At 44.7% G+C, this 26,401-nt stretch overlaps 2 protein-coding genes across 9 annotated transcripts; one reads left to right on the plus strand and one right to left on the minus strand.

Annotated features, from left to right (window-relative positions):
* Window positions 1–330: 330 nt before the first annotated feature.
* On the plus strand, window positions 331–1,015 carry LOC146725104 (uncharacterized). The gene is made up of 2 exons (XM_085484563.1): window positions 331–495; window positions 542–1,015. Exons 1-2 carry the CDS (start codon window positions 331–333, stop codon window positions 1,013–1,015), a joined length of 639 nt encoding a protein of 212 aa, XP_085340689.1.
* An 11,322-nt stretch (window positions 1,016–12,337) lies between these two features.
* Window positions 12,338–22,870, minus strand: LOC114936975 (uncharacterized). Of its 8 annotated transcripts, none has more exons than XR_003820800.2 (6): window positions 22,446–22,858; window positions 22,092–22,222; window positions 21,610–21,741; window positions 19,672–20,676; window positions 12,668–12,783; window positions 12,338–12,549 (listed from the first exon to the last, which is right to left on the minus strand). XR_003820800.2 is itself a non-coding variant. In XM_085484465.1 (6 exons), the coding sequence occupies exon 6, from the start codon at window positions 18,724–18,726 to the stop codon at window positions 16,678–16,680; it is 2,049 nt and encodes a 682-aa protein (XP_085340591.1). In that variant the 5' UTR covers window positions 18,727–19,513; window positions 19,672–20,676; window positions 21,610–21,741; window positions 22,092–22,222; window positions 22,446–22,563; window positions 22,736–22,869; the 3' UTR covers window positions 16,664–16,677. The 8 variants fall into 8 exon arrangements, 6 of the variants coding, with proteins under 6 accessions (XP_085340591.1, XP_085340613.1, XP_085340607.1 ...); XM_085484465.1 differs by lacking the exons at window positions 12,338–12,549; window positions 12,668–12,783 and adding an exon at window positions 16,664–19,513 and having other exon boundaries at window positions 22,446–22,563; window positions 22,736–22,869; XM_085484487.1 differs by lacking the exons at window positions 12,338–12,549; window positions 12,668–12,783 and adding an exon at window positions 16,664–19,513 and having other exon boundaries at window positions 22,092–22,188; window positions 22,446–22,869.
* Window positions 22,871–26,401: the final 3,531 nt, after the last annotated feature.

Below are 26,401 nucleotides of genomic sequence, written 5' to 3' on the forward strand. Positions count from 1 at the left end.
ACGTGGGGAAAAGCCTGCAAACCGGTGCAGAAAGGAAGAAGGGGCATCCCACTAGTAAAGGCGGTGGGAGCCCCGAAAGAATCCGGGGCAACGCGAATGGAGGTGGAGCCTCTGGAAAACGTCTCTCCCACGCAAACCACCCAGGAGAGGCCCAAGGAACAGAGGCCCCCCAGAGCAAAGGGAGGCAGGAGAATAGCTGAGGAAGGAGAAACCCCCCCAGCAATCAAGGCGCTGGCAAGAGACAGCGCCTCAAGGAAGAGCTGGGGGAGGGAAACGCTGACGCTATGGAAATAGCGTCGGAAGGAGGAACCAGAACGAAGATGGTTGAGGATGGCCGATAGAATACTCCAAGCCAACCTCAACCATGCGAGGAACGCCCAGGATCTCTTCGTCCATACTATGGCGGAGAGATCCTGCGGCTTAGGTATTATGGCGGAGCCGTACAAAGTACCCGATAAAAACTGGGTTAAAAGCACCGACGGCTCCGCTGCAATAGTAAGGAGGAATACGCCCGACTCCCCCCCCCCTAAATTTCATAAAGGCGGGCGAGGGATACGTGGCGGCTTCCTGGGGGCCCATCATCGTTATAGGGGTGTACCTCCCGCCGAGATTAAAAAATAACGAATTCGGCGAGAGGTTAAAGACCCTGAAGAGGGAGATCGCCTATCATCACCCCAAGCCGATAGTGGTCGCGGAAGACTTCAATGCCAAATCAACGACATGGGGTTCCCCGCGGACCGACTGGCGGGGTGATGAAGTTGAAGAGTGGGCGGCGCAATGCGACCTGATGCTCCTCAATTTGGGGAGCGAAAAGACATGTGTGCGCCGACAGGGCGGGTCAATTGTGGATCTCACATGGATGACCCGCCCTGCGGCAAGGATGGTCAAGAAGTGGAGGGTGGCGACGGAGATCGAAACTCTATCTGACCACAGATACATAGAGATCTCCGTCGCCATCACCACAAGGGAGGTCGCAGAGCGTCGCCTACAAAAAGAGGCGGTCTCCAAAAGATGACCTCTCAGGAAGTTGGACACGGATATGTTTATGGCGGCAATTAATGCCGCCATGATAGGAAAGGAAGAGGGGACTGGGGACCTAGAAGAGCATAGGGCATGGCTAACAAGCGTCGTAACCCAAGCATGCGACGTAGCCATGCCCAAGGTCAAAACCCGGTCCCCGAAGCATGCGTACTGGTGGTCGGAGGACATCGCCGAGCTGAGGCGGTCCACCGACCACGCAAGGAGGGAAATAAAAAGGAGGAAGAAGCACCGCTACTGGACGCAGAAGGATTGGAGGACGCGTGGGACGCCTATAAACATAGAAAAGACGACCTACGCGCCTCCATCCAACAGGCGAAGGCGAGGGCCTGGGAGGAACTAATCTCCTCCCTAGACGATGACCCGTGGGGTCGTCCCTATAAAATAGTTCTCAACAAATTGAGAGGAGGGACGGCACCACTAACGGAGTCGTTGGACCCCCATCTCGTAAAAAATATCATAGAGGTCCTGTTCCCCCGGGCGTCGGGCACACAAAACCCGATACAGGCGGGGGAGCAGGACTGGGATGAGACAGAAATGGGGGTCACGAGAGGAGAAATCCGGGATGCCGTCAAGAGGATCAAGAAGGGGAAAGCCCCTGGACCTGACGGCATCCACGGAAGAATCTGGGCCCTCGCCTCCAAGGAGTTGGTCGAGCCCATGAGGCGCCTGTACAACGGGTGCCTCAAGGAGGGCTCCTTCCCCCGCGAGTGGAAAAGGGCATCTATAGTCCTAATCCCTAAGGAAGGGAAACCTAGGGATTCGCCCTCGGCGTACAGGCCAATATGCCTGTTGGACGAGGCGGGAAAGATTCTGGAAAGAATCATCGCTGCCCGCCTCGTCCATCACCTGTCCCGGGATGGTCCAAACCTAGACGACAGACAGTACGGCTTTCGGGCCGGGCGGTCAACCGTTGACGCAATCTTGCGTGTCCGCTCCGTCTCGGAGGCCGTCGTGAGGGAAGGCGGGATGTTGCTGGCAGTCTCTTTGGACATTTCAAATGCCTTCAACACCCTGCCTTGGCACCGGGTGGGGGATGCCCTGAAATATCACAGGATACCCCCCTACCTATTGTCAGTCGTGTCGGACTACTTCCGGGACAGAAGTCTGGTCTACGTAGACCAGAACGCCGAGGAGTGCAGGGTCGAGGTGTCGTGCGGGGTTCCACAGGGGTCAGTTCTAGGCCCCCTCATGTGGAACCTTGCCTACGACGTGACCCTGAGGACTGCCCTTCCCCCTGGCTGTGACGTCATCTGCTATGCAGATAACACGCTAATCATGGCCGGGGGGGACACTTGGGGGGAAGCAGTGGCGCGTGCGAATATTGCGGTGGCGCGTGTCGTGCGCACTATAGGAGGAATTGGGCTGAAGGTGGCGCCCCAGAAAACAGAGGCCGTCTTCTTCCATGACGGCTCTCATGGGGCGCCTCCTAAAGCCCAGATAATGGTGGGAAACACCCCAATAAAGGTGGGGACCCGAATTAAATTCTATCCACCTGGATGGCAAGTGGGCCTTCGGCGAGCACTTCCGCCAACTGACCCCAAGGGTAAACAAGGCAGCGATGGCTTTATGCCGCCTGCTGCCAAACCTCGGGGGACCTGACGGAAGGGTTCGCCGACTTTACGCCGAAACCATACATTCTATGGTTATGTACGGAGCCCCCGTATGGGCAGAAAAGGTATAGGCCACCCGCAAACTCAGAGATGCGTTGCATCAGCTGCAAAGGCGGGTGGCCAACCGTATATGCCGGGGGTTCCGTACGGTAAGCTGGACGGCCGTGGGGGTACTCTCAGGAGTACCCCCTATAGAGTTATTAGCCCGCATGTACGCTGAAGTATACAGGCGTACACGCGGGCTACAGAGGCAGGGAACGGCCGTCACAGCAGGTGTCCGGCGTACACTGAGGACCCACACCCGACGGCAATTAATAGAAAGCTGGTCCGGCATGTTGCAAAACCCGCAACTGCCGGGGCAGTAAACCGTCGGGGCCATCCGGCCCTGCCTGGAACAATGGCTAGGCAGGGTCAAGGGGGGTGTTACTTACCGAATGACACAGGTGCTCACCGGGCACGGATGCTTCGGTGAGTACCTGTGTCGCATCAAGAAGGAGCGCACGACACGCTGCCACCATTGCAGCGATAGGAGGGATACCGCCGGCCACACGCTCCAGGAGTGTGTGGCCTGGACGGAGGAGAGAGAAGATTTGAAGGCAGCAATTGGGGGGGGAGATCTCTCGCTGCCATCTCTAGTAAAGGAGATGGTGGCGAGAGAGGAGGTTTGGAAGGCGTTCTCCTCCTTCTGCGAGAGAGTTATGTCGCAGAAGGAGGAGGCAGAGAGAGAGAGGGAGAGGGCTGGGAGAGGCAACTCCCAGCCCTCGGACGAGGAGGAGGAAGACGAAGAGGAAGGGGACGGGCCCCCTCTTTTCCCGCCACCGGCGAGCTTGCTCGTTTGTGGTGGTGGGAATCGGGGAGGGCGCGCCCCCGATGGAAGCAGAGACGGTGGAAACGGGGACGAACACCCTCTTTTCCCGCCATCGGCGAGCTCGCTGGTTTGTGGTGGCGGGAATCGGGGGGGGGGGGCGCGCTCCTGGTGGAAATAGAGATGACAGGAGCGGGGACGGGCCCCCTCTTTTCCCGCCATCGGCGAGTTCGCTCGTCTGTGGTGGCGGGAATCGGGGGAGGGCTCGCCCCCAGCGATGCAGGAGGCAGTCGCGGAGAAGGGGGTGGGCCCTCTCTTTCCCCGCCGTTGGGGAGATCACTCTCCCGTGGTGGCGGGGGGCGAGGAGGGTCCGCCATTTTTACACCCGCGCCATATGACGCGGGATGAGGTTGCCGGGGGAGGGTCGGGGACAATTAAGTCCTCGGACTCCCCCCCTAAAACCTCTCGAGAATCGGGGGCGTGGGTGCGCCGCCTTGCCTAGGCGAGGTGGGCGCGGCCGCGCCCCCGAACGGGAAACCCCCCCGATTGCGGCCGAATCCTAACTCCCAAAGGGAGCGGAGGGAGCCGTAATCGGGGGGGACCGAGGGGAGGCCACGCGTCCTTTGGGGCGCCTGGGCCCCCCTCTATGACGGAGACGTGACGCGCGGGGCCCTCTCACCGGGAGCCACAAGGCACCGGTGGGAGGGCAACGCCGTCCACGGAGGGGGTTCCTCTCCTTCTGAGAGGAACCCTCTGGAGAGGGCCTCCGGGGCGAATGCCGAATCCCCATTCCCTTCGGGAGAGGGAGGGAGCACCGCTCCGGAGGCGGGGGGTGGCGGCTCGAGCGGGATACTCGAGCCGCGACCCCGCCTTCCAAACTCTTTGAGAGGGCGCGACGTGGGGTCGATACCGCCCTGTGTCGCAACCGCGAGGACTCCCGCACAATGCAATTCGCGGGGGGGGGAGAGTGTCGCCTTCTGGAGGTTGAGATGGACAACACCTCAGTGGCATCCACCTCGGCTCAAGTTCGGGGAAAAAGAAAGAAGACGGAACGGGACAGTGATACAGATGACCTGACCTCACAAATGAGCAAAATCCCATGTGTTGACACGGACGAAGAATCGATTAATAAAAGGATCACGCGTGGTTCAATGGCGATCACTTGGAACATTATGAATGTGAACACGGACTCTGAACCGCAATCGCAGTCATGCTCCGAGGCGGAAATCAGGGGTGTTAGGAAACCTCCCAAGAAACCTGGGAGAAAGAAGAGAAGCGTGGACGAACCAACGATCGAACAACGGCTTTCGTCCTCTCCCGGAAAATGTGGACAAGCTAAACATCGCCCCGGTCTCTCAAATAAGAGCGTCGGCCATTGAATGGCTAGATGACATTGAGATCATTAGGGCGAATAGCAACTATCAAGGTGCCCTTAGTGGTCAAATAAGAAAAAGAGTCGGTGTGATCAAAGAAATTCTTAGAGTCTTTGGCGAAAAAATCGAAGATGCCGGCGATCCTAGCTATCTAAGAAGAAGAAACACAGAGCTAGCCGCCGAACTAGCCTCATCAAAAAGAGAAACCGCCAAACTAAGACGCGATGTACAAGATCTTCAATATATAGTTGGCGATCTTAAAAGAGCAATAGAAGGAGGCCGAGCTACTGAGAAAGCTGAGAAGGCAACCTCCCCGATAGAGATTCCCTGCAAGAGCTCCAAATCCAAATCTAAATCCAAATCTAAGGAAAGGAAGGATACACCTACAAATTCCAGTGTAAATGCAGCTAACGTGCAATTTACAGATGTAGTCATGAGACCCCCACTTAAAAGTGTCTCAGTACCGATTCCGGCAGTAGAAAGAAGCTCATTGAGAGAGTATCATGATGTTGATGCGAAGTTGTCTCGTCGTATTGTAGAGCTGACCTCGAGGAAGAGGGAACTGAGACAATCTCTTAAAGAGCAGGAACAAAGTCCTGCTCCAGTAACCGTCCCAGTCCAGTCCTCACTAGGATTAGCAAATAAACCCAGGATAACCAGCAACATCCAGATCGTTGCTCCTAAAGGAAAGATGATGACCCAAAAGTCATTAGATTCACATATTAGCGAACCTATGGAGGTAGTTGGTCAGAATGAGGAGGTCTGGCAACAGGTCGAATCTAAAAAGACAAACGACAAAAAAAAAAGAAGGATAAGCAGACCGCCCCCATCAATCAAAAGGTTGCTGCTGCTAAACTAAAGGAAGGCAACCACAACAAGAAAAGAAGACCCCCTAAAACAGCAGCTGTTGCGATAAAAGGAATAGCGGAGGGCTTCTCCTATGCAGCCGCTTTTAAGAAGCTTAGAGAAGAAATCTCTCTCGGTGATTTGCAGATCGACAAATCATCCATTAGACACACTGCAAACGGAGGCATTGTAATTGAAGTGCCTGGTAAAGATAAAGCTATCAGAGCTGAGGCCTTAAAAGAGAAAGTTGCCGGAGTACTAGGTGAAACGGCAGTAGTTACAAGACCGGTCGTGAAAGGCGAAGTAAGAATAATCGGAATAGACGACTCGGTCGTCGCTGATGAAGTAGCTGATGTGATCGCCACAGCGGGAGATTGTAAATCTGACGAGGTCAAAGTTGGCATAATTCGACCCATGTCCAACGGATTATTTACAGTGTGGGCTCAGTGTCCTCTTGCGGCTGCTATTAAGGCAACCCAAAAGAACAAAATTAAGATTGGCTGGACGATAGCCCGAATAGAGCTCCTCAAAGCCAGACCGACCCAGTGTTATAAATGCTGGGGACACGGCCATCTAAGGAACAAATGTACATCTGTCGCTGACAGGAGCAAGACCTGCTTCAGATGCGGAGGAGAGAACCACCCTGCACTGAACTGTCAAAACCCGATCAGATGTATTCTATGTGTGGAGCAAGGGAAAGATCCCAACCACAGAGTTGGATCTAACCAATGCAAGGCAGATTTCAAAACGAACCCAAAGCCTGTCCCCGGCTCGTCTAACAAACTGGAACGGAGGCCGGTAGAAATAGAAACCGACAATGATATGTAAGATTCTGCAGTGTAATCTAGGAAGAGGATGGCAAGCCCAAAATCTGCTAGAACAGCACATGGCAGAGTTAAATGTCGCTGTTTGTGCAGTATCGGAACCTCGTAACGTTCCAAATAGTATTTTCTGGTATGGTAGTGGCAACAAATTGGCTGCAATTCACTGGAGACCGACAGGCATATTCCAAACCTGTTCCCTGGTCTATACGGCTAGAGATTTCGTAGTATTGGAGCATGGGAATATTAACATCATATCATGCTATATTTCCCCAAACTGCTCTCGGGAAGATTTTCTTACCTTTCTTGATGAGCTCAGTGTGGCAATCAGAGTATTAGGCGGAAAAACCCTTATATGTAGAGACTTCAATGCGAAGTCCTCACATTGGGAATCGCGTTACACTGACCGAAGAGGAGAGCTGGTAGATGAGTGGGGTGCGGAACACGATCTGAGGCTGATCAACACGGGTAGACTCCCAACGTGCATCAGACCTCAAGGATGGTCAATCATCGACCTCTCTTGGTCAACTGCTGACATATGCAGCACTATCAATGATTGGCAAGTTATGCGTGATATCGAATCACTATCCGATCATGAATACATACAAATGACGATTGGCCGCACAGACGGAAGCACAGACAAGAGTCACAAAGACCTTAAAGCGCTAAGATATCCAAGATGGAATATCAAGAAGCTCGACATAGACAAATTCCGAGCTGCTCTGCTTTGGAACTGTCCCAAGGATAGTAATCAAGACCCAGAAGAATCAGCTGAACAAAAGGCAAGACGTATAGAACGTACGATTCATCAAGCCTGTGACGTTGGAACCAGTAGGGTCAAAAAACGCCCACCAAAAATGCAAACGTTCTGGTGGAACTCAGAAATCGAGAGCCATAGAAAGGCCTCGATAACGACACGAAGAGTCTGGTCTAAAGCCAAACAAAGCAAAAGACCCCTGGAAGAGACAGAATCTCTCAGAGCAGAGTATAGAGACGCCAGAAGGACTCTAAAACGCGAGATCAGCAAAGCCAAGTATCAAGCTTGGCAAGAATTAATTCAGACAATCGAAGACGACCCCTGGGGACTACCCTACAAGATTGTGCTGAATAGACTAAGAAGATCATCTCCAAGCCTAACCGAGACTCTAAATAAAGATGTAACCGAGACCCTCCTGGAGTCTCTATTCCCATGCGGCGTGGAATCCAACCCTGCAGAAATCTGGAGGAACTGGCAATGGAATGCAGGCGAAGAATGCCTCATAACTGGTCGAGAGGTTTTCGAGACTATCAAACGCAAAGCTGGTAGTAACACTGCTCCAGGCTCGGATGTGATCGTTACCAAAATTCTGGGAAAGCTTTCAGGAGAAATGATCTTCAATATTGTCGATTGTTTCAACACGTGTCTCAAGGAAGGCGTCTTCCCTAACCGATGGAAACGAGCTATTCTAGTCCTAATACCTAAAGGTGGGAATGACACAATAGAGGAGATGCCTAGGGTTTCGCCCGATATGCCTTCTAGATGAGCTAGGCAAAGTCTTTGAGAAGATAATCGTGGACCGGCTTTACCGTTGGATGAAAGAAAACCCTAGACACCAACGCTCGGAAGACGAATTTGGCTTCAAAGAAGGAAGATCAACGTGTGATGCTTTAGGAAGAGTACAGTCAGCTATCGAAGAGGCAATTGATCAAGGCGGTGTAGTTATCGCGATAAGTCTCGATATCAGCAATGCCTTTAATTCGCTTCCATGGCCTGCTATCAGAGAAGCCCTGAAACAAAAATGCTTTCCGGAATATTTACGACGTATTATCGACAGTTACCTTTATCATAGAGCCGTCGAATTCATAGATAGACAAGGAAAAACCGTCACTAAACCAATGACGGCTGGAGTACCTCAGGGCTCGGTGTTAGGCCCTACCCTATGGAATATAGGATATGACAGCGTTCTCCAAGAAGGGTGCGAGTACGGATGTCGTATCGTCTGCTACGCGGACGATACCCTTATCCTCGCTACTGCTGACACGATCTTTACAGCTATCGCTAGAGCAAACACACAGACGGCATTAATTCTCAACAGGATAAATCGACTTGGATTAACGGTCTCAGTAAACAAAACTGAGGCAGTAACGTTCCATGGCAGGAAAAAGCCTGTCCAACAACCATGTGTTACAATTGGTAATAAGATCATCCCTACCAAAACATCAATGAAGTACCTTGGCATTATTCTCGATAGCAGGATGTCATTTAAAGATCATTTCGAGTACGTAGAGACAAAAGTATCCAAAGTAACTAGAGCTCTGGGCAGACTCATGCCTAACTTGCGTGGTCCTAAAGAGGCCAAGAGAAGACTCTACGCTAATGTGATAACATCTATAATCTTATACGGTGCACCAATATGGTGCGACGCTTTAATCACGGCAAGGCGTAATCGAGAAAAACTTGATAGGCTGATGAAAATCACCAATCTGAGAGTGATTTCAGCGTACAGGACGGTTTCCTTGGACGCGGCGTCACTCCTAGCGAGAATACCACCCCTCCATCTCATGGCAGCAATGAGGAAACGAGTCTACACAAGAACCTTAGACTTGAAATCTCAAGGTGACTGGTGCCTAGCAGCAGCCCAAGAGATCAGAGCATCCGAAGCACTGATCACTAGACGACAATGGGAGATATACCTCCAAAGACCCATGATAGCTGGTGTACGCACCAGAGATGCCGTCCTGCCTAGTTTCATCGCATGGTTGGACAGAAGACACGGAGGAATGACCTTCCATCTGACCCAACTATTAACGGGTCATGGTTGTTTTGCTTCCTATCTGTATAGAATAGGAAAGATAGGCTCGCCAGTATGCGAACACTGTCCCGAGAATAAGGTGGATACTGCTGAACACACCCTGCAAGAATGCAAGGCGTGGGACACAGAGAGGGAAGCCCTAAGGACCATCATCGGCAACGATCTGAGTCTGGATTCAGTAGTGAAGGCCATCACTCTAGAAAAGACAGCCTGGGGAGCAATGACTCAATTCTCCGAGTCAGTTATGCTCACCAAGGAAAATCGGGAAAGGGAAAGACAAGCGCATGAGGCGCTAATCCCACCCGAATCCGACGAGGAAGAAGAGGCCGACACTTCCAGAGCATCGTCACAATAAGGAAGTGGCACATAGAGATGACTCAACTATAATATAGGTTAAGTGTAGCTTAAGACGAAAAAGATCACATGTAAATATGTAGATTTTGTGGAAGCGGTCTAGGATAATAAGTGTATGTATGGGTGTGTCGTGTGCGTGTGTGTGCGTGGGTATGTGTGGGTATGTGTGTGCGTGCGTGGGTGTGTGTGTATGTGTATGGGTATGTGCGAACCTAGATACGCCTCTAAATGGACTGCAGAAGTGCGCCATCTCTGATAGCGGTGACGCATAGTCTGCGGATGACTCAGGGAAGTGCACAATGCTAACAATAAATGTAGTAAATGTGCAATAATATATAGGTACATAATTGTAAATATGTAAATAGACTCTTATGTAGATTAGTCATTGGAAACACATTTCCTGCATGCGTGATATAAGTGTGCGAATGTTCACCCTTAGGGTGTGGATTCGTGTACGAGTGTGCAGGTGGTGTGTGAATGAATGGATGGATACACCTAAGAATGAATGCACATGTGTGTATGATGATATATACACATGCGTAACAGAGAGAATGCCGAAGGAAGATATCGCAGAAATGCGAAGCTGGGTTGGGCCCGGGAAAGTAATGCCGACAGCAGTTCTCCCGGACTCAACATAGACCAGGAAGGAGGAATGCCTTCTGGTCAAGGGCAGGGGTTTAGTGGGTAAGGCCGGTCGCGACCTGTCCGTCACGCGTGGGGGATCGGAGGCTAGCTCCGACCAACCACGCGGGACGCGGGGTTACGACCAGGAGGAGTCACCACATAACCGTATGGGGACGGCCCCATCGGTATCCGTAAGATGGATTCCCCTGCCTAGCGCCGTATCGCTAAATCAAAAAAAAAAAAAAAAGGTTGTTGTCCGTCGAGAGACTATCTTCTCGGTGCACTTGCACTGAGTACGCTCCGTACAGTAGTACGTATAAAAGTGGTTCTAAGTGCATTCTGAGTGCAAAAAACATTACTGGATTATTGTTTGTGGTGCCAAGATTAATGGCAAATGGAGGCAAGTCGCTTAAACAATTAGTTTGTTTAAAATAAGCCTCTAAAGTATTCACACGTGCTCTGCTTGTCTGGTGATTTTTGACAGGTAGTTAAACACTTGACATGTGACTTAAAAGTGCATTTGAACTGGTCTTTTGTATTGCCAGATTGTTTGTTGTATTGAACTTGATCATATATATAAATCTTAGACATTTATATAACCTATTTTAGATAAAATAAGTGAAATTGTGTTGAGGCTATCTATGTCTCTCTCGCACTAATAGACTTATGTCAGAAATACATATTCTGGCCCTTAGACAATTACTACATGTGGGAAAATATTTTTAATATATTTTTACTAACATTAAGTAGTGCCTGTGAAAGTTTGCAGTGACAGAATTGTTTAATTCTGTTAAAAACAATAGTTTTCATCTCTGACTGTCGCTGTCTCTCGCTCCAATGGATCTGGAGTAAAAGTTTATATTCACGGTGTTATATACTTTTCTCACGTGGGAATATATTTTTAATGTATTTCTATGCCTATTTGTTAGCTTGTGTAAAAACTCTGACAGTGAAAACTCTTTAGTTTATTTATAAAAGGCAGTTACAATCTCAGATTATCGTTATCCTTGTCCCACTTGGGGCAAACCTGTCAAACATCTTTGGGGCCTCCAACAATTTGACCTTGTATTTCTTCGGTAAAGTGAACATTTTATATGAGCTCTTTATAATTGTAAGAAGTTATCTAGTGACTGAGAATTGCTGAAATTATCTCAATTATTGTTAAATTCACTTTATAAAATCAGTAAATATTCTCTCTAGATTAATGCGCTCGCGTGTTCAACTGTGTGTTGGCTACATTGCCTCTACAGTTGTTGGCGGCATATCATTGGCCTGGTTACTTATGGCTATAATCATTTGAAATGCGCTATTTTAAATTGATAATTAGTGATATTAACATTTTTTCTCTGACTTATAAACACTGAAATTATAGTCATACTAACTGAGTTTATGTATAAACTGTCATTTGTTAAATTTGACTTAATTTGATGATATTATAAAATCAACACGTGGCGTTGAAGTTATACGGCGCATATGTTCTGCGCAGTGCGCGCGTGCTTAGGTGAATTGGCAGCTTGCTTGCTGCCTGCTGGCAATCTATAATTGGCTGACGCTGTTAAACCGCGTATTTTCAAGTCATATATTAAATGATTTATTAAATACTATTAATAAAATTAGACTTCGGACAGTTATTGATTAATAAATAATCAACTTTGGTTGATTGAATCGTTAAATAATAATTTAATAATAAGCTATATGAATATTGAACATGATATTGAATAATTAAGTTCTACACAGTGATTTAATTAATTAAATAATAAATATTGAGTTACTAAATAGCAGCCCTATAAACTAAATAAACAGTGTATGTAATAATAATTAACTAAGTGTTATTATATAGTGTTTTAACTAACTAATTGATAAACACTTAAATATAGATAGTATTTAATTGAATCGTGTTGAATTATAAAGAAAATTCATTGAAATTGCCTATTCTAACTAAGTTTGATAGATGTTGCAATCTAATAAACTTCGGATATCTATTAGGTAATAAACTATTAATATAGATAAATTAAGACGTTATAACTTTATGAACGCAATAAGCAGGAAACACAATATAAAGTACTAAGTGTTAACATATAGTGTCTTTACTCAACTGATTGACAATAATAGAATATACATAAGTTAGACTGAATTGAGAAATTTACTGTAATTATCGATATATATTGTATAAATTAGACAGGGTATGAGTGCTCCTTTTATTTCATACACTATCATTGTGGTGAGCTGTTTGTACTTTGCTGCTGTACTCTCGCTGTGTGAAGAAGTAACTGCTTCTTTCATCTGTAATAGATGAGAATAAACCTTAGTATTGATTCTGGTTTTATTACTAAATCAAATATTGATTCTACATACTTGAGTAAAATAGGCTGGTATTGGTGTCAATATTTAATAGACTTACGAATATTGCTACATGTTCTTCTATATGTAATGTGTGCACTGCCATTGATATAACATCTTAGTGCCCTCTTTTTATATGGATGTTTTCATTAAACTACGTCTGACTGCCTCTCTTATCTGTAATAATAAGCAGAAATCTAATATTAGTTTAGTGCTTGTTACTAAATTTTTGACGAAGAGGAATATATATATATATATATACATGTTCGCGAGATTTTTTGTACACGTTGCGTGGTTCTCTTGATCGAGAGTGAGCTTGCGTTCTCTTTCAGTATCGCGAACGCTTTTAATTATGGATTGTTTTTTGGGATCTTGAGATTGGCGGTTAAGGAGAGAGGCAAAGCCGATGTTCACTAAGCACCGTCACGTATTTTATTGTACAGAAGCACAGAATAATGGATACTGATTATCGGAGCGGAGCGTGATCTCTCGCTGCCGGTCGTCGTCGGACTGACTCACAAACACCGTGCCTCGGCGAGGTCTCGGCGAGAGAGCGAGAACAAAAGCCAATTTCTGACAAACAAAATTCCTGAGCTCGCACATACAATACGAAGATTCGAGAATCGTTCTCGAATATGATTTTCAATTAATGATCGCAGAAATCAATAAGAGTTTCCGCAATATACCGCCCGCTTTGCATGCATCCGCATGCGAAATGAGTACCGAAATGGCAGAGAACCTTGCTCAGAACCGTGGTCTCGTAACTTTATTATACATGGATAATCAATTGACTCAATCCAATAATAGAGCTTTAACATTAGCTTGACCCAATTGCCGCAATGCTTAAACCTAAAGAATATACAATGCGCATAGTGTTGTTTATTTTACAGAAATCGACTGAGTCGTAGAGCGCGATAAAGAATCACAGTTAGCAATTGGCAGCTTGCATAGTTGAGTAATAGGGCGCTGAAGTAAGCTGGTTGCTGTACGAACAGTTACTACGCGAACGAGACCATCCGCGCCTGGATGCACTTGAACGATTTCGACCAAGGTTCCATTTTGCAGGAAGGGAGTACGTTATTTTTTATTAAAACAAAATCATTAATCGCGAGATTCTGCTTGGAGTCACGCCATTTGCTTCGCTGCTGGAGGGAATGCAAATAGTCGTGAGACCATGTATGCCAAAACTGCTCGTGCAGTCTCTGCACAAGCTGCCATCTGCTAAGTGCGTTAAGATGTATCGTTGATACAGATTGTTCGGGAACGCTGACGAGCGGTCGACCGATCAGAAAATGACCAGGCGTCAACGCGGTAAAGTCCGAAGCATCATCCGACATTGGCGTCAATGGCCTTGAATTTAGGCACGCTTCGATTCTGCATAATAAAGTTTGAAATTCGACACGAGTTAGCACATGCGTACCGATTACGCGTTTCAAGTGATACTTCACGTTTTTTACATTGGCTTCCCATACCCCGCCGAAGTGCGGTGCTGCCGAAGGGTTGAAGTGCCAGGTAATGCGGTCATTGGCAATTTGACTTTTCAGAATAGGATCCTGAATAATAACGCGGAAAGCATTTCGCAGCTCCTTGTCGGCACCTATGAAGTTCGTGCCGTTATCACTGTAAATGTGGGATGGAAGCCCACGTCGACTTGTAAAGCGAGACAGGGCAGCGAGAAAACCTTCTGTCGAGTAATCATCTACACATTCGAGATGAATTGCCTTAGTAGTGAAGCATACAAAAATTGCAATGTAGTGCTTCATGGTCTTTTGACCGCGCGCTGCCCGCAAGGTCAAGGGTATTGGTCCGGCATAATCAACGCCGGTGCAGGTGAACGATGCGGACGGCGCAACTCTGTGTTCGGGCAATTGACCCATGAGTTGGTCTGCGGTGACGGCTCGGTGCCGCTCACAAGTAATGCAGCTTCGAATGTACTTTCTAACCTGAGAACGAGCGGAAATTATCCAATAACGTTGCCGTAATATGCGAAGCGTTAACTGAGTGCCGCCATGAAGGGCGGCCGTATGTGCATTAGCAATCAGCAACTGTACGATTCGATGATCAGCCAGAATGATCGGGTGACATTCCGAATAGGGCAACAGAGCGTTCTTCAACCGCCCACCTAGATGTATTAATTGATCTTGCCCAAGAAATGGGCGTAACGAGCTTAGTCGGCTTGATTTTGAAATAGAAACTTTTCGTTTTAACGCTGACAATTCTGAAGAAAACAGTTGGCGTTGAACTTGTTCAAGCCAAAAGTGTTCGGCATGATGGAGTTCGGCCGCTTCTAAAGACGAAAGATTCAATGAAGTCCCCTGTAATCGGTTGCGTAAATTGGTTACAAATCGAAATAGATATGCTGTAACCCGTATCAATTTTGTCCATGTTGAAATGTCGTTCGGGAGATTCCATGTAGTGACATTGTCGGTAAGATGCACCGACGCCGAGGAGGAATTCCTCCAGTAAAGCGTTAATCGATATGTCTTTGCTTGTCGATTGAATTGGCCACGTCGAAGAATGAGTGCGGAGCCAGGACGGTCCAGAAAACCACAAAGAGTGATTCATAAATTCGGTAGCAGACAAGCCGCGCGAGGCGCAATCTGCCGGATTCTCAGCTGATTTGACATGATGCCATTTAATTGTGGGAAGAGTGGTTTGGATTTCCGATACGCGAGTGGCGACATAAGTACGCCACCTTGAAGGGTGTTGAGTTATCCAAGCTAGGGTAACAGTGGAGTCCGTCCAACCGTACACAGGAACGTTTGACAGATTGAAAGACCGATAAATCCATTTAATCAGTCGACTGAGTAAAACTGCTGCGTTGAGTTCAAGTCTAGGGATACTGAGCGTCTTAAGAGGCGCAACCTTGGTTTTAGCGCATAGCAACGTAATCTGAACGTCGTCAAAGGATCTGAGAACGCGCAAATACACCATAGCGGCGTACGCACGCTTTGATGCGTCGGCAAAACCATGTAGTTCCATTCCTAAATTATCTCGATGCGAACCTGTCCATCGTGGAATTTTAATTGTTTCGAGCTTGGGTAAATCAGAATAGTATGAAATCCAGTGCTGGAGAAGATCAGGGGGGAGCGGATCGTCCCAGTCGATTTTTGCGAGCCAGAGCTCTTGAAGCAAAATTTTAGCCGTAATTACTACGGGCGACGCCCATCCGAGTAGGGTCGTATAGCTTTGCAATCAACGACAAGACTGAGCGTTTTGTGTTTGCACCAGAGGTGCCAGAAGATACCTTAAAACAGAATGAATCAGTGTGCGGCGACCAAGACAGCCCAAGCACCTTCAGTGAGTCATCGCTTTTAATAGCGAGATCCGATTGCCGCCTATCAAGCGGAATGTCTGCCAGCAACTTCAAAGAGTTTGCAGTCCATTTGCGTAGATCAAACTGGCCACGCTTCATGAGCGCAATGAGTTGATCTCGAGTTTTGATGGCGTCGGAGATTTCATCCGCGCCGAAGAGAGTATCATCAACGTAGATTGAGTCGCGAAAAATCGTTTGTGCGAGGGGAAACTCGTGCCCGTCATCCTCGTTTAGTTGTTGCAATACGCGCATGGCTAAATATGGAGCACAAGCGGTGCCGTATGTAACGGTATTTAATTGGTAGTGATTGATATGTGCACAATCCGGGGATTGCCACAGTATTCGCTGATAATCTCGATCTTCATGATGGACCGAGATTTGTCTGTACATTTTCGCTATGTCAGCTGTGTACACGTATTGAAATAATCGCCAGCGAAGAACTATTGCGGCTAAATCTTGTTGGAGTTTTGGACCGATCATAAGATGGTCGTTTAATGAAGTGCCGTTTGATGTACGGCAGGAAGCATTGAACACCACGCGTAGTTTCGTGGTGGTACTGTGTTCGCGAAGGACAGCATGATGCGGTATGTAAGCCGCGTCCGAAAGATTAGAAGTGGAGGGTTTGATCTGGGTCATGTGACCCAGCTCCTCGTAATCTGCTAAAAACGCATGATAGAGCGTTCTAATTTCAGACTGTCGTGACAGCCGATCTGTTAATTTGGCGTGAAGCACTGAAGTGATTTGAAATGATTCACCTATACTCGGCGGTGAGCCATTCTTAAACGGCAATCGTACCACGTAGCGGCCATGTACGTCGCGCTTGTGAGTTGCAGCAAAATGTTGCTCACAACGTTGTTGTCCTCCGTTAGCGGAGGCTTGGAATCAGAAATTGTCTCGTCTGTCCAGAATTGTTGGATGACGGGAGCGAGGTCGTCTTCAACGACGCAATTGTGAACGTCAGCCGGAGGATGAGTTGCATCCGTGGGGCCTGTTGGTCCGGAGAGTATCCAGCCGAACAGAGTGGACTGCGCTGTCGGGGTCCCAGGCGGGCCATGACGAATGTCACCGATTAGCAGAGCACCGTATAAATCGGCCCCGATTAGTAAATGAATTTGGTGGGCGCTCGACGGATCAGGATCTGCAAGTTGCAATCCGCGCAAATGTGGCCATGAATTTATTTCCCGGATCTGAGAGGAAGCGTATGAAGTGATTTGTTCATAGGCGTATGCCCATAACGAGACGGATTTTCGCGGATTGAAACTTGGAGAGAGAGATATGTAAACCCGCGAGCGAGCCGACCCGCTGTATTTTTCCCCGAAGCATCGAATCTGCAGATTAGCGCGTTGACGCCTGGTTCGCAACGTTTGACATAAAGATTCGCTTATGAAGCTGTATGTGGATCCCTGATCCAGAAGGGCACGCACCAGTGTAGTACGTCCTTCTTGTGTCCGCACGATTACCCACGCAGTAGCGAGGAGAATATTCGCAGGCGAGCGCGTTTTCGGCGATACGGATTGTACCGTAGCTGTGACGGGAGACGCCCTTTGTACGAGTGTCTCTGATTTCGTGTCGGGTAATTGCTGAGACGCGTCATCCTTCGATTCGGCTTTAAATAATTTATGTAATGTCGTGTGATGTCGTTTCTGACATCGTAAGCATCGACCTCGTGACATACAGACGTTCGCGGAATGACCTTTCCGGAAGCAATTTCGACACAACTGTTTCTGGTCGATAAAATTAATTCGTTGATCTATCGATCGTGCGAGAAATTTATCGCATTTCGAAAGCCAATGAGTTCCGGAACATTCAACGCAGTTTAATGTAATTACATTATTGACGGTACCGCGCGGTTTTCCATTGCGAGAATTGGACGCCGAATTTTCTATTGACATGCCCTGATCGGTCAGTCCACGGATGCGTACGGTCATAAAATCATGAATTTCTTTATAAGTCGGGCATTCCGACAGGCTACCACATTTTAAATTCCATTCGGTTTTAGTTTTAGAACTAAATTTGCGTGATATCAAATAAACGAGTAAATCATCCCATGATTTGACCGGCCGATCAAGGCTGTCTAAAGCAGCGAGAGATGCTGCTACTGAGTCGCGAAGTTGGCGTAATTCCGCGGCGGTTTCCGATCGCATTATCGGGAGTTCCGCAAATGCATGGATGTGAGATTGAATGATCGCAAACTTATTGTCGTATTCGTCGGTTAGCAGTTGCCACGTAGCAGCATAGTTTTCATCCGCAATTCGAATATTCGCTATTAATTGCGCTGCGTCACCAATGACACTTGTTTTTAAATAGTGTAATTTTTCTGTATTTGACAGACAATCGTTATTAGTCACTAATGACTCGAAAATACCTTTAAAATTTTCCCACTCCGTAAATTTGCCGGAGAATTTAGGCAATGAAATGCGCGGCAAATGTATCGGACGACGCGTGTCGGAATCAAAAATAGACGATCGATCGCTCGTATTATGCGTAGGAGGGGTTGGACTTAGCTTTTTGATGGCTTCGTTGATCAGGTCCACGGTGACGTCATACGTTTCTTCCGCAGCATAGAATTCCTCCTTGACGAAGTATGGAAGTTCGCTTTTTTCCTTGGGCGTGACTGCATGCAGAATCCTCACATGAATAGCCTTGCACGATGACCATTGATCGTGAAGCTTCTTCAATCGGCTCTCCAGTTTGATTACAGTTGTCTGTGCTTTGGACAGCTTCTTGACATTCACCAAACTGCGATTGATCGCGTCGATGGTGAATGATTGTTCCGTGAGCAGAAAATTAATGGACTCTGTCATTGTAATAACGTAGATAAGAGTCAACTGATTTGATTGGAAGCGATAGTGCACCGCAGGTAGCGAGGGATGCGGCGGCCGATCAGCGGCGCTTCACTTGCTTAATATTTGTTGTTCCGGTGCAACAGCACTCACCGAATGGCGTGTAATATCGTGATACTCATTTACTGAGAGATAGCCAGTTCCGGAGCACTGTTTCATGCACGATAGGTGTTGATCGCCACTGTAGGGCACTGGTATTGTCGCCAGTGTTGTTTCACGTGGGCACTGTGTGATTGTGCGCACGGCTAGATGGGGCGCGCACGTGTTCACTGGCGTGGGTCGCACGTGATTTGCGAAGTCCGAGGAATGTTTCAGATAATGCCGACGACTATGTAATGCCGCAATTTTTTGAGAATTGCACTGTACACTGTACTATATGATAAGGTTCAGCTTGCAGTCCAATAACGCCAAGAATCCGGCTCGAAGGACCAAAAAAAATGTTCGCGAGATTTTTTGTGCACGTTGCGTGGTTCTCTTGATCGAGAGTGAGCTTGCGTTCTCTTTCCGTATCGCGAACGCTTTTAATTATGGATTGTTTTTTGGGATCTTGAGATTGGCGGTTAAGGAGAGAGGCAAAGCCGATGTTCACTAAGCACCGTCACGTATTTTATGGTACAGAAGCACAGAATAATGGATACTGATTATCGGAGCGGAGCGTGATCTCTCGCTGCCGGTCGTCGTCGGACTGACTCACAAACACCGTGCCTCGGCGAGGTCTCGGCGAGAGAGCGAGAACAAAAGCCAATTTCTGACAAACAAAATTCCTGAGCTCGCACATACAATACGAAGATTCGAGAATCGTTCTCGAATATGATTTTCAATTAATGATCGCAGAAATCAATAAGAGTTTCCGCAACAATACATATTTTGTGTAATTTTTAATGATTGTGAACTTGTTATACTTACGCATTTGAATGTGCTTATTGTAGCTGAGCGATTCTTGACTTTAAAATTATCTTGAGAAGATTGTTTATACAATAATTGAAGAAGAATCCTTATTCATGGGGTGTCAGAGTTGCTAGTGGATGGCTGCATTGCATAATTTATCCTCTTCATGTATTCTGCGAAATATACAAATTCTTATAAGAATTGTATTGATACATGGAAATGCTTGTATCCTGATGACTGTTTGTATTCTTAAGATAGGAACATAGTGAATAGCGATTTGCATAAGCATTCATCATAAATTATAGTTCTATAGACTTAGATATGTCTTCATATATGTACTCTGAATAAATGATCTATATTTAGATTATTTAGTGAGTAATTTAGTTCTAATTTACAAGATAAGTAAAGCTTTTCTATTGAAGCAAGTGATCTATAAAATCTGGATTATTTGCAAGTGACATCTTATAAATGCAATAAGATATTTGCATAAGTATTATATAGTGGTTGGCTATTAGCTAATTCTACACAAGACTGTGATTGTAGTATAATATACTTTCTATATACTTTTTATGTTTTTTGAGATATTAATAAATAAACTAATATTGGGTCTCAAAATATATGAATCTTTAATTGATTAGCTGCTTTACTTGATATACCGTGAAAAGGTAGTTAACTAGTTACATTTTAAATAAAATTAATATCCTTTGTAAACTGATATATTGTAACTTGTGATATACTGAGAATTTAGTATTACGTTACTAAATTAACTAAAAACTATTATACTAGTGTGTAAGTTGTAACTCATTTAGTGACAATAATTACAATTGACATATAAAATATATGATATTCAATGTGTGCAAATTAATTATAAAATAGTGATATATAATTGAGTGGATATATCATCCCTTTGACGCTGCAACACGGCCTCATCAACCCGGTCTTCCTCGGAGGGACTGTGGTGTATGAAGCCTCTTGGAAACTGCTGGTGGTCCACGTGAGACAATTTATTACCATCCTGATGACCTGCAAAAGATAAGTGGATTATGTGTGTTTTGTGCGGTCGTTTTTAAGTTTGTATATGGGCACACGGAGTTACTTAAGGATAATTCTATAGACCCATAATGACCATATAATTGACTTGATATAAAACATTTATCATACGTAGACAGCCAAAAAGAAATATGTGACGTGATAAATTCATAAATAATCAGTAAAACTTTTTTACTTAATAATAACAATATAGACTTAAGTTACGTAACTTTACATTATATTAAATATTAATAGTTATTAGCTGTTTCTATAATAGCATTGGCTAGTAATGCTCAGAGTTTATAATTTTTCTCAATTGATTTACATAAGTGGAACAATTACTTATTGTGCGTTAAGCTGAGTTAAAAGTGCTAATGATAAACGGTCCTTATTAAATTGCATTAATTTTTTGCATAAATATTAAATACTAATCATCTAACGATATAAACTTTAAACATTTTGGTTATCATTAATAATAATTCGAAGTAGTTTGTTTTGAAGTAATAAACCTATTAGGAGCAATGATACACTCATTATACACAATATTCATTTAGTTGATTGTTTAATTAAAAACTTAACGTAGTAATGTGAAATATGTGAGGGATCTAGTATATGAACAATTATTAAAGGATGTCTTATTAAATAGTAATTATATATGCTGAAATTATAAGTTGATTATCTACAAAACTCTATAATATCAAAACTTATAAACAAAATAAGTGCTGAGTAAATAGTATTATATATATCGTGCAAATTTATATAACTAAAACTTTACATCATGGGTAACATAAACTTTAAATTTCAAACAAATACTCAATTGTTGCTTATAGTAGTCTAAAACTAATATTTTTGAGGATATTTATTGCATACTATATAGGACGATCTAATCATCTTGCAAGTGATCATTAATAAATGTTAGATTCTTACATTACATTATTGGTGCATACGATGTGCTAGGTGTGTGATTTTTCTTCATCTGTATCCATACGTCAATACTCAGCTTTATGAGATCTATTTGAGTCAACTGGTGGCACTTTATATATTTTTGACTGTTGTTTCCTAGTGTTAACATAAAATATAAGTATTTAGCAAGTGACATTCTATAAACAATTTGCATAACATATCAAGTAGTCATATATAATGCAGTTTTACCTTGCAATAATAGTGAATAGATATAAAACATTGATATTTCTAGTTAAAAACTTAAATAAAAATCATTCTAAGTGCGTGAACTAAAGTAATATATGCCATGATAAATAGAATTTTATATAATTACATATTAACGAATATTAGAGTTCATTATTTAAATTTGAATATTTAAATTGACATTAAAATAACCAAGTCATCTGGTCTTAAATAATATAATAATAAGACAATTTCAACTATTAAATTGATACTGAAATACTTACATTACTGAACATACTGAATTTGGATAAATAATACTTTCTCCGCAGCTAGTCCTGCGTCATAGTATTTTTATCCGGTGACAACTTTGATATCTGGTGACTTTAATAGCATTTATGGGCTGATGTATGTGTATCTGAAACATACAAATATAATAAATGATTTATTTAATAATAAATTAATATATGATAAAGTTATGAGACTGTATGTGTCACCAACCGCCACAAGTTATTCAAGTGACAACTAGATATAAAATTAATTGACTCACAGTGAATTGACACTTTTTTATTAAACTCTATATTGCCTAGAATATATATTTGATTATATGAGGACTTATAAGTGTACCATTAATGACTAACCTTGATGTTTGGTGATGTGACGGTGTGTGATGATGTCCTCTTGAAGGTTATGCGTACTGTCCATTTCACGTGGATAGTGTGTTTTCCTTATTACTGTATTGCTGATACGCGATGGACCCTCGGGGAATACATTTTACAACAACGTTAATACAATAAGGATTAACTAAATTTGATATAGCATGCATATGCTGCATAGTTTGAATCTTAACTATTATCTTTATTAGTATAGACAATTAAATGATATTACCTCGCATTGCACCTATTAGGTGCTTCTGTGACAATATAATTACCCAAAAGTGCATCCTTGGGGTTACTGCATTGCCGAAGTGACTCTGTAGTATTGAGGTTATAAACTCTCTCCCGAGTGATATTCCTCTCTCGGGAATACAAACGCGGCAAACGGACATCGACGCGCCATCTACCGTATCGCGAGAAAACTCCGTATCCAAGTTATTGAATAGTCATTGATCATGATATAGATGGGTAACTCAATGTACCTTATGTATTTTTGTCCAAGTTACTAGATCTAGGGGAAAATCACTAAATCTTATATTTTTGCGTTTTTCTTGATATATAAGTGATTTTTAATACTAAAACAATATTTTATTGTGTAACTGATCAGATTCTATTAAAATAATTGCATTTTATGTATATTTTGCTAAATCCAACTTATATATATATATGATGTCTATAAGAATGTGTAGAGATGATATTAAATGCTTTATTATGCTAATACAAGTCCCCAAATCTAGGGGAATATGAGATATGGACAATTATAAGACTTCTCTACATTTATTGGATAATTCCGAGTTTTTCTCTTTCTTATCCTGTGCTAAGGTATTAGTTGCACATAAAGACACTACTAGTGGATAACTGGACAATCCTTATTAACTTAACAATACTTAGTGCATATTTTGTATTGTTATATATGAAAGTTATGTGCATTACATCGTTGGTTTACTGCACTTTGATTATTCAATTTGGAACTGCATAGACTATTAAATATTAACGGCGTGACTGCTGTGGCTTCTCCTCCTCAATTAACTTTGAGGAATGGTAGATGGCTATTTTCCTCGCGCCTTAATAAATAAATAAATAAACATTAATTCCCTATATATCAAAACTATTGTGTTGATAATACTGCGCGGATCCCTGATGTTGTTTAAGCAACATTAAGGGAATCTCTGTAGTACTTGCTATGCTGTTTGTTAAACATAATGTATTGAATCTGATTTACTAATTATAAATGTTCGTATGTCTATAAACAATATGGAGTCAGTTGATAAAATAATAGCGCAAATGCATGAAGCTCAACTCACACCCACTATGATCCTGGGATGTGCAATAAACTCAATTATTAGGTTGCGTAACATTAACTTACCAAATCGGACAGAACTTTATGAAGAACTGAACAATGTGGAAGCCTGCATTAAGAGTATCTACAATCAAGGTCATAAGATGTTTTGTGCTCGATCTTATTTGATGGGCAAGATTGCAAGATATGAATCCCTTATTAAGGATATAAATGTGGATAGCATTGTAAGAGTTAATTCTCCGCCGACTACTGAAAAAATAGAAATAAACCTAAGTAGGTTAATCAACAACTCATCTGGATCGTATGGAGCGGCTTCTGGGAATCACTCAATTGTGGAGGCTATGGAGTCGCAACTTACTGACATTGGGAGAATGTTGGAGATGGATAGAACTGAGGATGCTTTAATTCTTATTGGTCAGTCGATAAACAATAGGAAGACTGAGTTAGAGAAATTAGGTGAAGATTTTCTCTCGATTTCGTGCTCTATAACTAGTTCTGATGGCAAGAACACTCTGGATGGATCTAATTTAAGACAACCCGGCAAATCTATGGACAATGATCATAAGGGAAGGACACTCTTGGAAAAACCAAACTCTTTATATACAAACATAGCTAGTACAACTGATAAAGATTTAGATTTATTGTCGCAGGAAATTATCGGAGCCTCCAGCGATCGGCATGATGGAGTTGTTGTCCCCGGCTCTGTCATGTCGTCATCAATCGAGGGGCTGACCTGTTCGTTGCCGTCGGGCGAGCAGGCCAATATGGCTACCGCGGATAATAGTGGACCTTGTGAGATGGTCTGCGAACAAGTGGAGACTATTATGGCAGACAGTGAGGCGCCGAGTAACTTGCCTGAATGCAGTGAGCCAATAGGAGGTCCGCCTGAAGTTGGTAGAGTTAGCTCGAATACGCCTTCTGTCGAGTTTATTGGAGACGTAACACCTGCAGAACAAACAGCCAAGCGCAAGGCTGATGAATCTCCGGAGAATGACATGATCATCCCAGCTAGTAGGAATCGTAAGGTGCGCGTAATTAACAGCTCTGACGAGCAGGACTCTGCTGAAGAAGCAACAGAAAATGCTGAGCCTATTGCTGGCCCAAGTAAAGAGCGAATATTGAGCTCCCCTTCCTATGGTAGAGTTAGGGTTCTTAGCAGATATAAAAGTAACAATAAAGTAAAACGCAGTGGAAGAATTGCTGCTGCGGAGGATAAAGATGTCTCAACTAGATCTAGTCCTGTAGTAATTTCAGATGATGATGCTGCAGATGAGGCTGCATCTGATCTGTCTGACGAGCGGAGCGTTGAGACCTCTAAGAAGACGTCAAGATCCAAGAAAAAGAATTCTCCGTCTGCGAAGTCGAGACTGAGGAGAAGAACAGGCTATGAGCCTGATCTGGATGTTTCTGTCTCAGCTATCTCGTGTGATTCTGATGTCTCCAACAGGATCAGTAAGGAGGAGTTGTTACGCATGAGCAATGCTGAGGTTGCCTCTTATGGTCTGTCATTGGTCAAGCAAACGGACATTTTGCGGACCAATAGTAAGAATCTCTCTGGTCAATACAATGGTCGTTGGAGGAAATATATGGTACAACTAGAAGATGTCGTCCGTGCATACAGTGAAAAGACACAGGAACAAGGTGATATAGTACATCTGAGAAAACGGAACCAGGAACTAGAGGAGGAGATCAACGAGATTCGCAAGCGTGAGGAAAACACGCAGAAGAAATTAACTAGCCTGCAAAGTGCAATGGAGGCAATGCAGAAAGAGATGAAACAAATTAGGGAAGAGCGTAGTAAAGCCCTAAAACCTCAAAAGGTATCTAAAGCTAGGTTGCCTGTGGAGGAACAAAGAGACATTGAGTCCTCTGTCGCTCTGTCTCCCGTAATTGGTGCTCGTCGAGAGTCGAGGGCTGCGAGTAGGGCGAGTGATTGGGCCTCTGAGTCGGCTGGTTCGCCATGGAGTCCACCTCCGTCGGCGAACCTTAAAGGTGCATCTTTCATCGCGTCTAGAGTGTTCTCCAATACGAGCGCAAATAGGGTTCCTAAGGAGACTAGGGACTTTCGACCGCCGCTAAAAAGCCCTCGTCCAAAGGCAATTAGAATAGTGGAGAACAGACAGGTTGTTCCCCCCAGAGTGGTGAATAGTAGACCCACCTCGTTGAAAACGACATCAGTGGCGAGAGGAGGAGAGGATTTCCCACCCCTCCCTTTATCATCTGCCTCGCGCCGGGGCTCTAGAAGCTCTCGTGACGCTGTGGCTGATAACCGATGGTACGAGGGAGACGTCAGACCCTCGTTTACTAAACCCAGGATCGGCAGACGCAAGGTGGCTGTGGTCACCGTTACTGGAAAGGCCGGATCTGATATGTCTTATTCTGACATCCTTCGCACGGCTAGGTAAAATATCTCCTTGGAGGTCCTAGGCATACGTGAAACCAGGATTCGTCCAGCCTTTAACGGGGGCTATAAGATAGAGGTGCCCGGTGAGGGAGGAGCTGAACTCGCAGCTAAACTCAAAGATCAGCTGGAAGTGATTCTCCGAGATGTCGCAAAGGTGGACAATCCTGTAGCTCGAGGAGAGTTAAAAATCACAGGACTTACTCCCTCCACGACTGTGGAGGAGATCAGAGAACAGTT

This window comes from Nylanderia fulva, unplaced genomic scaffold, assembly GCF_048542155.1.
Source record: "Nylanderia fulva isolate GAGA-0341 unplaced genomic scaffold, ASM4854215v1 Scaffold104, whole genome shotgun sequence".
NCBI classification, from domain to species: Eukaryota; Metazoa; Arthropoda; class Insecta; order Hymenoptera; family Formicidae; genus Nylanderia; species Nylanderia fulva.